Raw genomic sequence first — 14745 nt, forward strand, 5'->3', positions numbered from 1 at the left:
ACCACCTTGCGTCACATACAAATGAATTTTGAGGGACGCAAACGCTGTTGACCTAACTTTTTAAAGCATTTGATCAAGTGTGACAATATTTCTAGAAGATATTTTTCAAAGACAGAATTACCTGTTGTCAGAATTTTATGATATTCACGATGAATGAACAATATGAAACCTAGAATTTATTTCTGGAACTACAGAAAAATGAGGATGTTTACAGTTGAGGAGACTGCAAGGGAGAGTATGTGATGATTTCTGAATGATTTCTATATCACAATTGTATGAGAAAGCTGGCTTCTCTGGAGTTTACAGAAAGATGTAGTACTTGAAATTATTGATAAGATTAAATGGCATAGAATATTTTTTTCTGTAATGAACAATAGGAAAAGATTGATCCAGGATAATTTGGTAAAACTTTGTGGCCTATATCACCTTCTCCACTGCTTGGTGGAGAAACCAAAGTGTAGGGTTCTTACTATAAAAATCCTAAAAGCAAATACTAGTAGGTAGCAAAGGGAAAGGCTCATTAAAGTCTTTATAATTACCAACTGCAGGAGCATAATTTTACCTACCAAGTAGGTGACAGTGGCAAATTTGAGTGCTCAGAGTTAGGCTTCTATCTGTGCTTCAGCCTGGTTCGCAAAGCTGCCTCACACTTCCAGCTCCTATTAGTTTCAGTGTGATTTTGTGGAGAGTTAGCACTTTTGAAAAAATCAGGCCATGTATATTTAGGCCTGAAAAAATAGATTTAGAAAACTTCTAAGAGAGCAGATTCAAACATTTTGCCTTCCCTAACAAAGGAAGCAAACAGCAGCAGCAGCAGCTCCCCAAAGGGGAGGCACCAAAGCCCTTCTCTTGGGACAAGGACAATGATTCAGGATCTGTCCACACAGAGCTTTGCAGTGGTAGCCAAGTTCACTCTCCTCTGCCTCAAGGACAACAGATACAAGCCAGCTCTTATGCAAAAGTGTGTTCCCTGTAGAGGCATTAAAATGTCATGGTGCTTTAGCCAGTAAGGACAGCCAGCTGCCCACCCACTCAGGGTTCATGCTGGCAGGACTACAGAGCTTCAGCTGGCTCAGAATAAGGATAGGTGACTGGCTTGGGCATAATATTCATTGCCTGGTTCAATCCTTGCCTTTCTTTAGAAGAACAGAATCGTTTCTCATTTAGGGAGTCAAATTTGTTTCAGAACAAGCTCAACAGAAGTGGGAGAGATAAAAGTCCAAGAGAACACAAGAAATAAAGCATCTTTTCTAACCTCTCATCAAAAGATGGTTCTTATGCAGAAAAAAAAACAACCAAAGACACCTACATATAAAGTACTTGGTTTATCTTTGGTTATTGTGCCAAATGACCAGGCAGCTCTTACTTTAACACCAGCTGAAATTGCTTATCTGCATTCAGGGCTTTAAAATACACCATTGGTCACTGAAATGATTATACTGTACTTTGTCCCTAATTCTACCTTTGAAGGAGTAGCAATGCTTGAAGGACCAATGTATGCTGTTGGTGGCCACGATGGATGGAGTTACCTTAACACCGTGGAAAGATGGGACCCCCAAGCACGGCAATGGAATTATGTTGCCAGCATGTCAACCCCCAGAAGCACCGTAGGGGTTGCAGCATTGAACAGCAAGTATGTCAACAGGAAAAACCTTCTTTGGTTTCTCATTTGCTTCCTTCCTTGGAAATAGAGCTTCCCTGCTCACTTAAATTCCAGAGAAAGAGAAGGATAAAGAGCAGAGACAAAGATATCAGCAAGTGGGTATTTACAAAGATTCTTCACATACAGCTCAGGGTTTTTTTCATTCAAAGATGACATGATTTTAGTCACTAACTCAAAAGCCCAACAGAGGCAGACCTGCCTGCTCAAGTCCCTCTTGGATCTTAGAGGAAATGTTCTCAGCATAAACTTCACCAGAAGCTCCTGTTGGTACCTTCCCCAGTGACCTGCAGGAAACCACTTTGTCAAAGAGGAAACCCAGCCTGATCCCGAGTCTGTTCTCAGCCACTCCTGATAGAAGCTGTCTCCAGCCTGGCTTAAGTCATGTCTGTTAGTCTAGTGATGTCATTTCTGGCATATCAGGGGAAGCTGAGATCAAATGTCCATCGTTCAGTGCTACTGCTGCAGTCTGACCAAGCAGAATGCTGCTGCTTTTCCTGTCTCCCTAAGTCATGTCATATTTTTCTTTTTCTATTCAGCCCCACCAAAAAAGACCTGAAAATTCTGTGGAGCAACACCTTTTGACCAATAAATGGCCTATTGACAAGATCAGTCAATATCAGTGTATTTTTTCTTATCCACAGAAAATGGGAAACACAATCACGTTTCTAGCCACGTTACAGAAAACAAAAAAGTCCCAACCAATCTGTTTGTGTATACAGAGATTTCCTCTCTGGGAAAGCTGTGTAAACAAGTAGTCTGTATCTAACACCAGGATCTGAAAACAAATCAAAATCTTAGGTTGTTTATGGGTCAAGCAACAAACAGCACAACTGAACTCAATGCTGCCTGCCATTCACAAACCTCAGGAGAGAGCTAGAAATTTTGCATTATTCTAACAGCAGGCAAGAATATCCTAGTTATATTATAAATAGAATTATATGCATGTATTATATGCATATATAGTTATATCATACATCAGAGCAGGCTAAAAATTTTTCCAGTCACAGGCAAAATTCAACTAGTTTGTTTTAGGTGACTATGGACAAGTTCCTGTGTTCCCCAGGTCATTAATTAGTTGCATTAAGTAAATTCAATCTCATGGCAGTATAGTAATAGTCAGGATTTGAAAGGGACCTGAACTATTGGCAGACTCAGCATCTAAACACCTCTGCTATCCATCTAGTAGGCAGGTTATCATAGCCTAGAAGCAGCCACGTCAGCTTGAAATAGAAAAGAAATTCAGGCTTTGTAGAATTCATAGGAAAAAAAGCCACATCCCCTCACTATGCTTCTTGAGGTGGATTTCCACATGTTGTCTCAACATCAGCTGGTTTAAATCTCTAGTTGCTTGCTAAGTGAACAGACAAGATGTCATACCTGTATGGTAACTTCTGCCCAGCAGATTTTCTTTCTTACAAATATTGAAGAAAATTTATTTAATTTATGATGATATTATTGAAATTCTTTTACATATTAACAGTACAGGAAAAATGTTTAATGCTTTACTAAGGTGTCAAATACTCCTTAAGCCTGCCTTAGAGAATACTAACCACACATTTCAAACATATAGAGCATCTTTCAATTAAATACCATCTATACCTCACATTTAAAGAAGCTGAGATGCATTTTAAAGTTAATTTTCATATGTGATTGCTTGAAACTACACTGCAAATGAAGACTATTAACTTCGTTCCCATAGCATGCAAAAACCCTTGTGCAAAGAAACTTCCAGAGTGTAGCTGCCAGAGTGGCCTATTGACAACTTTAAAGTGGTCTGAATGAAGTTAACCAAATAAAACTCCTATTAAAATGGCTAAAGACTCAAACTGTTCCCCTTCTTGTGGGCAATCATTCCAGGCTGTATGCCGTTGGTGGGCGAGATGGGAGCTCCTGCCTGAAGTCAATGGAGTGTTTTGATCCACACACAAACAAGTGGAGCCTGTGTGCTCCCATGTCCAAGAGAAGAGGTGGCGTTGGGGTGGCAACCTACAATGGGTTCCTGTATGCCGTGGGGGGGCACGATGCCCCTGCCTCCAACCACTGCTCTCGCCTCTCCGACTGCGTGGAGAGGTAAGCAAGCCTGGGTCTCTTGTCTCTCTCTCTTTTTTAATATTTCAGGAAGGAAATATAAAATAATTTCTAGCAGCAAGGGAGAAATCTCTTCACAATCGGACTGTTACAGTTGTTGTTGTGGTTTGAGGCTTGGAAGGGGGGCGTGACCTTCCAGCAACGGGGAGGACCCCGGGTGGGGGTGAAACCATTGTATTCCCTCCCCTTCCCACACACACTCTGATAAGAGGCAGGAAGTGGGTTCTAATTTCACTCCTGCCTTGGAGCTCGGAGAGGGAGGTTGTCCTTTCACTCTGTGGGACCCTGGAACCATTTCTGAGAGTTTTGTATATTTTATTTTTTGTATTTTTCCCCTAATCTTTGTATATATTATTTTCCTTACCTCCCTTTTTCATTTTCTGTTCCTTGTTAAACAATATACTTCATTTTTTTTCCCAAAGTCTCTCTCTCTCTCTCGGGGGGGGGAGAGGCGAGTACATAGTTCTGTTCCATGTGGGCCCTGCCCTGAACCCCTTTTTACACGGAACCAGGACAGCTGTAAATATAGATCTTTTTAAAATACAGTTGTGGGCAGAACAACTGATTTCCAAAGCTCCTGTGATAAACCAACCCATAGGAGCAAATTCCTCCCAGCTTCACCTTCTGCCCAGGAGCCAGGTAAAGATAAGTCAAATTCAACATGTGACCTTTCTGTTTCTCAAGTACCAAACCCCAGGTTTGGGCTACTTGTGTCATATATTGTAGGAACTAAATACTTCTCAGTTGTGTCTTCTGCCAACAGTTTGGCTGATATCTGTTACATTTTTAATCTTTTGGTCAGTATCACATACTCAAACAGGCAATAATCATTACTACACAGGTACTTATTGATAGAGGAGACTGATAGAAAGAGCCTTATTTCTGTAAGAAATTATATTCCTATAGGAAATCAGGCTAAAACGTATGCTAAAGGGTCTAGTTTAGCAAGCCAAAAAAAAGTACATATGCACCAAAGCAAACTACTTTAGCTTGAATTCACACTTTAAATAAGACATTAATACATTGGCCTAATGCTGTTGGCAGCACACAACTGTAAGCAGTGAAATCTTGACTTTATATCCACTTCTCAAAGTAATTACCTTTTAAAAGGAATATTGCTTATTCAGTCCTCATTCAACTACACTTTTGCATTCTCTACTGATGATCACAGTTCTTAAAGCGAAAATTTTGGTCATTTCTTTTGTCAGAAGCAGAGGCGTTGTGTGTCAGAGACTGCCTTGCCACTCTGGTGGCATGTGGCACAGTGTAGGAGGAGAGGAGAACACTCAAGCTGTGGGTGAGAAGGGAACATAATGAGTGGGGACAACTCTGGCTGTTTAGTGAGTCATTGACAAGTTTGTTCCTTGACGTTCTTGTGTCACCTGGGGACAAGAAAGGAAAACTAAGCAAGAATTCAGCTCCCTGCGGTGGATAACAATGGCTTCATTGTGTTCTGGGATAGTGTAAAGCTGGGATTCACTTGAATTTAGATTGGAAAATGAGTATGTCTAGAAAATAAAAGCAGCAGTGATGTAAAAGACTGCCATACATTTTGTGTTACGAAACTTCTATCCACTATGTGAAATGTTTAACTTCGTTACAGTGAAGTTTCTGAAAACATTAATTCTGACAAGAAGGAAAAAAAAAAAATCTTTCTATAGGAAGAAGTAAAAACACATAGAAATTAACTTTGCTGAGTCAGCTGATGGCTATGCTATCATTCCCTCAGGCCTCATTTATCTTTAAAATATACTGGTTGTTTAATCTGATAGAAACAGAGAGACTGTAACCAAAAAGTGAAAATATGGGTATTTCTCCTGTGCTTGAAGACCCCTCTAGTGGCTAAATTAAACATTTCACCACACCACTCACAATCCTCTATACTAGCTCATGGTGCACACAGAGCTACATTATAGGAGAAAACAAGCAAATATCAATAATTTAAATCTGAGATGCGCTTCTACAATTTATTTTTCCAAACTTGATCCTAAACCATCCCAGGTATGACCCTAAAACAGACGCTTGGACAACAGTGGCCCCCCTGAGCGTGCCTCGGGATGCTGTTGGGATTTGCCCTTTGGGGGACAGGCTGTATGCTGTTGGGGGTTACGATGGCCACACCTACCTGGACACCGTGGAGTCCTACGATGCTCAAAATAACGAGTGGACAGAGGTAACAGGAAGAATTGCCTAATAAATAATAGAAAGATAGGAAGAATTCTGTCTAGGTAATGGACAAAGAAAAAGGATTATGTTGTAAAATTATCACTGGTTTTGTGAAAAATTATATATTAGGATGCAGGAATACTGCAGTTGGACTTGTATAAAATACTAGTTGCCTCTCCTGTGAGATAATTATATATATTTTTCAGATGAAAGGGTGGAGTAAGGGCATGGGCAAGTGAAGGAGGTTGAGATAATCATTTAGTGCCTGAAGTGCTTGTTTGCAGCTGTTAGACCCAGCATGTGTTTGTCAGTGATGCCCTCTACTGGGACAATTTCAAGCGTTCATGTTTATGATCATCATTGTTGAGACCAAGAGGAAATATTTAGAAGTGTTAAGATCCTTTTGTAGCTACACAGTCCCTGTTTCTGGAACATGGGATATGAAGGGCTCTGAGAAAAGTTAAGGGCAACATCAGCCCACACTCCCATAACTCTCAGCACCTGCCAAAGCCTTTTCCCCAAAAAGCCAAAATTCTGGTTTAGAGCACTAGTTAAATCTAATTTAGTCAAACTGATGTCCTTTTAAAAAAAAAACAAAACAAAACGAAACAAAAAAACCCCAAAACCAAAAAACCAAATAGCTTTCATTTTAATCTGTAAGTAATTTCTCCTACTTCAATCCACAGCAGACTACTAAAAGCGTTTCCTCCTCTTTTCTTTTCTTCTCATTTTTTAGGAAGTTCCTGTCAATATTGGAAGGGCTGGAGCCTGTGTTGTTGTTGTGAAGCTGCCCTGAGGACTGTCAATACTGTGACTCTAAACCAAGTGGAGATTCATGAAGACTGAGTCATGAAAATAGGAAACATTGCCACGAAGCAGTACAGACTATACCCATCCTAGCAGCTCTCCATTACAGAGAACATTTATCTCTGAGCCATTATATTATTAGAGTGGCACAAAAGTGTCTTCCCACACTAAAAAAGTCAGATAACTTTGCCTAAATGAATTATTTTATTATGCCTGATAGATAGAAATTCAATAATATGTTTAAATGGTTCAGGTTTGTTACAGAAGTGTATCTGTTATTTATAAAATGCAGCAGTAAAGTGTTAAATGGGTGTATAAGATTTCATAAACTTTTTTCTTTTCTATGTTGGCAGTACTGCTGATGTTTATAAAAAGAGCTTTTATATTTAAAGTAAATGAAAATGAATAAGAGACAAACACCTTCCACAGAGAACTGCACAGAAGGAAATCTTTGCTGTCAGGTATTGCTGGCAGCAGAATATTCTCTGTAGAGGTAACTTCATTTCTATATTCAGAAATTAAATCATGAAATTAACTTTAAAAGCAAGTCAGAGAAGCATAGAATTTGGTTGCTATTGAACCTCCAGCATTGCCTGTACTGTGACAGAATACTCCTCTTTAGCAGCGTATTAAATTGAATAGTGCAAGTTAAGAAACAGTAGAGCTAAGGAATCTTTATGTTATGAAGTATGTGCCAAGAGACAGAAATCTCTTTTGTCAAAACACAATGCTAATATATTTTGCAATCATTTTGACAGTGCATAGATATGTGATATTTTATTGCTGATCCTTGTGTCAGGTTATTCCTGGGTTTGTCTTTGCCCACTAACCATCTGTCAGAAGATGTTAAACTCATTTGACTCTTCCTGGGATAATCACCGTGCATTCAATTTTAAACCAATTGTACAATTACATTCCTTGAACATAACTTACAGAATGAAAGTTTTATATCATATTGATATGACAATCTTTGACCTCAGCTGAAGATTACCAGCTTCCTCTCGTGTACAGTAGAAATACGGTAAGGACAAAACCACATCCACTGTGTAGCACTACAGTCCCTTTATGTAGGCATGTTTGTCTTTTATTTGCAGTTAAGGGAGTATTAAGAATAAAGAACAAACACAAAAAGAATCACCTAAAACCAGCACATAATATTACAAATGCATGACATTTTCTTTTTGTGTGCCACTTTCTGGTCGAGTTAATGATTTGTTTCACATTTTCTTTTTTTAAAATAACTTCAAATGCTGAAAGTGTATTTTAGAAGAAGAATGTATGTAAGATATTCTATGCTGTAAAGCACAATATTTGGACAATATCTACTTCAGTGTTTGTCATGTTGTTGTTTTGTCAGTATCAGAGAGATGAAGATTCTCTGAACACGTAGACTAACTTTCCTGATAGAATACTGTGTTTTCAGGATTCAGCAATATGCTATTTTAAAAAATTTATAGTATTAATCTTATTGAATGCTTCTAAAGATAAAACCTAATCAGCATATTTATAAAAGGAAAAACATTTTTAACTTTAAAAATCAATTATGTTTATATATAGCATGCTACATTCAAATAAAGTTTACTTTCTCTGCTAAAGGAAATTTAGACTATATTTTAACAACTTCATGGGTTTTATTTTATATCTTTTCAAGAACAGGTAACACAGAAGTATTGATTTCATGTCTGTACTCTAAAAGAGCAAAAGAACCTATTTTAATGCTCTTACTGCCTCTGGTCACAAACTAAGTTTATCTAAAATCAGCTGCTAGAAGGAAGGTAAAGCTCTTTCTTTCTCTGAGTCAGAACAAGTTGCCAATATTGCCACATCAGGATGCCCTATGGCAGGGGCTCACACCCCCCAGGCCTTGGCAACCTGAGAAATCACACTGCAGTTTAGGATTATTTCTTTTGGGGCCAGTACACGAGTCTGCCCCACAACCTAGTAGTTTGTTATCTTAGAATTACCTTCATTTAGCTGTGAATTTCCAGATCAACACACAAATCTCTTGCTGGCTTGGTGCACCAGGAAACAAACTTTATTTCATAACTATTTTCACTTTGTAACTGTTTTTGTGCAGGAAAAGAAACCAACACAAAACTCCCCTGCAAACCCACAACAACATGAAGAGTCAAGCAAATGGAGAACAAACCTTAAACTAGCTAGTGGCTCCCAAGTTAGAGAACAGACATCAGAGGAGGAAGGTATCCGTATTTCCCACCAAATCAATAATCTGAAGCAAACAAAAAGGGGGCAAAACCAGCAAGCTTGACACTGAATTGGCTTCATAAGATATTTACAAATGTGAGGTAGATGCTAATTTTCCCAATCTCTCTCCACACCCTGTCCTATAAGGAACCTGTCTGACCACCTACCTAGAACATCTTTTTGCAGCAAACAGGAACTTTTAAACATTAACAATAAATACTAATATTTTTGCTCAATTGATTGCCATCCCTGTTTTGGTCATGCAACAGCCATGTGCATTCCTTCATACCAACAAAGACCTGTGGGGATCAGAGAGAGAGGGTCCCTATTGCTTATCATTCCAGCTCTAAATCATGCTTTTCTCATGTTCTATAACAGCACATGACTCTTTCCAGTAACCTGTATGGCCTCACTTATGTTACTCGTTTGGAAAAGGCTGATACTGAATGCCCATTTTTCAAACTCTAAAATACAAACTATACAAACATTAGGCAACTGATTTCAAGATATGTGAGAGAGGCAAATCACAACAGCCACCAATAAACTGCCAAAATCAGGGGGCCTTTCTCACAGGGCCTTTGCATAGAATTTGAAGTTTGTTTGGGGTAAAAGAAGGCACAGAGCCTAAAAATAAGAGAAAGCAAGATGGGTTCTAGGTGAGTAGAGAGGTTTACAAAATATAAAACCATTATCCAAAAACCTTATCAAGTCTGCAGTAGGGAAATCTGATGAAGGCTTCAGCATGAAGAGGTGAGTTTGGAAGAAGAGCAGCTGTGGTTGAGCACCCTAAAACACACAAGACCAGCCCTGGAGAGCCACGTGGCTTGCAAATGTTATGTCTGCAGGGAGGACATGGAAGTCCCCTGCCTTGTCCCCTCTTTCAGAATGCAAACTTTATTAAATGCTCTACCAGTAAGCAAGCCATGAGGCACTTAGGAAAAACACCTGGATATAAACAAACCCCTTAAACATGTCTTTAAATATACTACTATTTTAATAGTCTAATGAAGCCTCAAAAAGGGCATTAGAAGACAATTACACTGCCAGTGTTCCCTGCCATGGGAGGCAGAAGTGATGAAGGATCTGTTTCTTTACACGCTTTTATGTGCAACTGTGCAGCTGGGAGTCAGGTTGTGCAGAGGAAAGTTCATTTCAACTCGTAAAGAACAAGAGGAATATCACACAATTAATGCATCCTGAGGAACTAATACATCCTGAATTAATTTCAAAATAATGTATTTTATGATGAAATGACGACAGGAATTACCATAATTTTGATGACAGGAATTGCCCACGGCAGGGAGGTTGGGTTAGGTGATCTCTAGGGTCCCTTCCAACCTAAGCTTTTCTATGATTAAAATCTGAAATTCTAGAAGGCATCAAAAGAAAATTTGAGCAAGTGCTTGAATTTCAGCTATAAAATACACAACTGCATATTCTACAGAAAGCAGTTCCTGGGCATTTTTAGTACTAAAGGTTTTTTTTAGCTTTTTTCTTCTGTATGATTTGTACAGCAGTCAAAAATCACGTGAAGGGAAACTAACAGTTGACCAAAGGAAAATGGACCTCTAACAGGAAGACAGAAGAAAAGTAAACTGGAGAGAGTTCAGAGATCTTTCAACATTATTAGGTGAGAGGAAATGCTAGAGAGATGCTCTGATGAGGTGTCCTCCCTTCACATTTCCTCTGTTTCTCCAAACATGTGTAGGTGCAACAGTTATGTAGCATCTTTGCCTGTCAGGTACCCTGACAGCTGTGTGCACAGCTGGCTGGCTTCCAAAGTGTGGGAGGGAGCCACCCCCTTATCTCTGACCTTCGACTGCTCTCTGCTTTCTATCGTGCCTCCTGCTGGCAGAATGATGATTATTTGAGCTGTTCCTTTTTTGCCCAAATCATTATGTTTTCTTTCAAGCTATGGCACCAGTCTCTTCCTTAGGTTGGCTGATCATCTCTATGTGGACTGCACCAGCAATAATATTTTATATAATGCAATGTTTGGGAAACAGGGATGCCACTTACCCCATGAAATCAATTCTGGGAAGGACTGAAGGCTCACCTTAAGCACTATCAGTGTCTCCATCCATCAGTAGGAGATATTGAGGCAATGAGCATAAGGACCAATTAGCCCAGAAAAATCCTTTCCATTCCTTTAGCAACATTGCTTTCAGTAATGTAAGTGCATCACTGGAGCATTCATCTTCATAGCACATCTACAAGGCAGGGAAGCAGTACTACAGCTACTTACAATTCTAACAGAAAAACCAAATTATTTCCCTGATGTTATAGTAGAAAAAATACAGTAAGAGATAGATTCATGCCTGATTATTTCAACACCCAGATTTAGTTAACAGGCTAGTTTTGAACAGTATCTCCACTGAGTAAACGAGATTCATAGAAATTCAATTATTTGAGCCACTTAGTCAACTAGCTCCTGCTGCCACATTCTCTTGTTTTCTGCCTTCTTGGTTGAAGAACTTAGAAAAATGGCTTTTCTACAGCACATGGTGAATTGGTTGAAAAAATGTCTTTTAAGATGAAAAGAAGCAATTGGTTGAGCATGCCTGGGAGGAATGTCCAGGGTACTTACTTTCCTCAAAGGGAATCAATGAAGTGTCACTTGAAACTAATCATACTTCAGCAGGTATATTTCTGTACATGGTTATGACATGATGCAATATTTTTTGCTTCCCACCTGACTCTAGACTCCTTCAGAGATGGGGTGCATGATGCTAAGTACATGCTAAATACCTGGGCTCCTCAAAAGCAAAATTTTATCAGAACAGAAATTCTTTCACTGACTTCCCCTCAGAAAGATGAAGATCTGCTTTCCTCCACAGTAAAACTATATCTTTTTATCTTTAAGATCAGTACTGACCTCATCTCCTGCTAAAGAAACCTGACAAGAAAATGTTACATTCAACCTTTGCTACTCTTCAATAAAGCTCTGCTACACTCGCACACAGAGTCATTAAAAGTTACACAACTTTTCTTCCTCAGGGCCACATCTCTGGGGACGCTTTTTTCTCCAATGTAATTCTAGATACACAAAAGCTCTTGTACTCTCTTGTACATGAATCATATATTTATGGACAGCACAGAAGAGGATGGCACTAACTTCACATGATCAAGATTTTCACAAGGCAAGCATATATGAGTAAGGACAAAACATATTTGTCACTTATTGCTCAGACAGATCCTTTGGGAAAGTCCAGGAATGATCTTTTAAATCTGATATCTTAAGCATAGATCCATATTTTATACTTAAAAATAGGAAAATTGTATCTGAAAGTTTGTACTCCAGCAGGAAATGTAATAGAATACACTTTCAAGTTCCACTTGTCCTTTTTGGTGAGAGAATGGATCTGTTCTAATCAACCTCAATATCAAAAAAAAGTCTCAATTTACAGGAAATGTTAAGCAAATACTGTAATGTTTAGCCCAAATTATTTCTGCATTTTGAAAGTTACAAAAAGTATTGAGATATGGATATGAAGATCAGGATAATTTTGGGTAAGACTGTGAGATTTGCTACAAACCTAAATAACACCCAGGTGACTAAGAATATTGACTTTTCAAGGCAGGATTTCTCCATCTTATATCTAGTCTTTGTTATCCTTCCTTGTGTCTGTAATTTAGGTGGCATTCCCTGCTGCACTGGAGAGGCAGTCATTCCCTTCTTCATTAGATGTAGGCAGAAAAACATCTAGACAAGAAACCAAACACACACACACTTTGCTACACAGAGAAAATAATACATCAGAGTGCCTTTGCACTGACAGACTGACATCCTGCTAGCAGTTTATTGCTCAGTCTTCTCTTCCACAGATAGGCTGGAAAAAGGAGATTGTCCCTTTCCCTGAGCAAATTTCACAACAGAAGTTGAGTAAATTCCAGCTAATTTTAAATAATTTTATAAAATATAAACATTTAATACGTATATGAGGCCACTTGAGGTAATTTCCTTTTATGTCTTTTCTTTCTTTTCCTTTTCTTTTTTTTTCTGCTCTTCTCCTCTCTTGTTTTTCTATAACCCCTTCAATTTGGGTGCACTTACAAACCTGTTACACTTTGGCCAAACTATTTTCAACCTTTAAAGCACCACAAACCTCTCACCATTTTATTGCAGAATAGGTTATTACAAAACTATTGCAATATCCCTGTAGCATATTGCCAGATCTAGAGACCAGACAACATTTTGTAATATTAAAAGCAATGCAGAAAATACGAAGCAAAATAACACTGGCAAAACCAGAGCATAACTTTTCATTTCTTGCACAAAACAGTTTCACTACACCACCATCTCAAACGGTCAGCACTAACTGTCTCAGATTTGCAGAAACCAAGGATATGTTGCTCATAATGTAGTGCTTGAGAGTCAGATATTGAATGCTGAGGTGTTCTCACACTGCCCGAGGGCACAGTGAGAGCATCGCAGCTCTCAAAATTCAGCCTAGGCTTAGCACTTTGCAATGCAGGGTTTTGCTCAGGAGATGGTGCTGTGAGACAATTTTTAGACGAAAAAAAAATCATGTTACAAGAACACGATGCTACTTTGTAGTAATATTTATCCTTTAAACATAAATAAACACTTCCCTGTTTCATTACATCTCCAGAGCCTACTCCATTTTTCAGTGAGGCTCTCCTCCATTCCTACACTCTCACCACGTGCACAAACACACATGCTGCTGACCTCCCAGCAGCAATCTGGGGACAAAAGTTATAGCCAAGCACCTCCTGGAAATATTTCCAAAGGAACAGTTGGCATCACTGGCCCTGTGCCTGTCCTGTGGTTTTGGCACGCTGAAAAAAAGTTGCTTGGTTTTAATTTTGCTGAGCACAAACCATGAAAACCAACCTGAAAACCTGATGACATATGGACAGGCTGATGAGGAGAAACCTGTGTTTTCCAGCTGGCCCATTAGCCTGGATCAACTAGCCAGCTAGCCCATCCCATCCTTCTCTGCTATAACCTAGACATGTTTAAGATGCAGTCCTTGGGCTGAGGGATAACCTACACATCTCTGCCTTTTCTAAAAGTACATGTTTTCTAAGCAGACAAGTCCATAAATGTTAAGAGCATAAATACAACATTATATGGTTTTTCTTGTTTCCTTATTTTCCATACTAAGGGAGTTATGAAAATGGGACAGAGATAAATACAATGTGCTTTATGTGACAGATAAGGAAGCTGCATATAAAAGTGATGTTTCTTTCTCTAGGGTATAAAGCAGGATCTCATCCCTCCTCTGTAGCAGTGAAGAGAGAGAGACTGCTCCAAAATACTGCACGCAAATTTTCTAGGATTCTCCAACAGCCTTATCTCACCTTTCTGTAAAGCTACTGAACTGCAGCCTGCTTTTACATATACAAATTATTTTTCCCTATCACCTAGAGTTAATATACAATCCAATATTATCATCTCTGGAATTCAGAAAGGGGTTCTGAAGTACAACATTAAAAAAAATACAGCTTATGAATAATTTCTTTCACAAAATAGAGACCAGTTTACAATCAGCTTTATACAATTTGTAAGAGAGAGCTAAATAAAAATTTAAAAAATGGGGAAAGTGATGTATAACACCACTTGAAAGCTACCCCTTCCTCTGCCATACTTAAAGTGTTTATCACTGACTTGTTCTGTCAACTCCAGATAAGTCTGAGCTCAGAGATTTTTGACTATACACTATCTAGGCAAGTTAAAACACCATATACATATTAATAATCTATTATGTATATGGCATCCAGTAGTATATGGCAAAGTTTGCCTTTGTGCTTTTTATGACATAGCCCCTCCCTCCCTCCAAAGACATTGGCTC

General features: G+C 38.8%; 1 protein-coding gene across 1 annotated transcript in view; it reads left to right on the top strand.

Moving 5' to 3' along the window:
* LOC103777777 (kelch-like protein 4) overlaps positions 1-6772 on the top strand; it is a gene marked incomplete at its 5' end in the record, with an annotated part of 13960 nt that extends 7188 nt beyond the window's left edge. The window contains 4 exons of the mRNA XM_008945341.1: positions 1471-1633; positions 3521-3733; positions 5753-5924; positions 6654-6772. Of these exons, the coding sequence (XP_008943589.1) occupies positions 1471-1633; positions 3521-3733; positions 5753-5924; positions 6654-6713 (608 nt within the window). The remainder of the gene's footprint in view (positions 1-1470; positions 1634-3520; positions 3734-5752; positions 5925-6653) is intronic.
* Between the last annotated feature and the right edge of the window lie 7973 nt (positions 6773-14745).

The sequence above is a fragment of the Merops nubicus genome, unplaced genomic scaffold, assembly GCF_000691845.1.
Source record: "Merops nubicus isolate BGI_N331 unplaced genomic scaffold, ASM69184v1 scaffold33718, whole genome shotgun sequence".
NCBI lineage: Eukaryota > Metazoa > Chordata > Aves > Coraciiformes > Meropidae > Merops > Merops nubicus.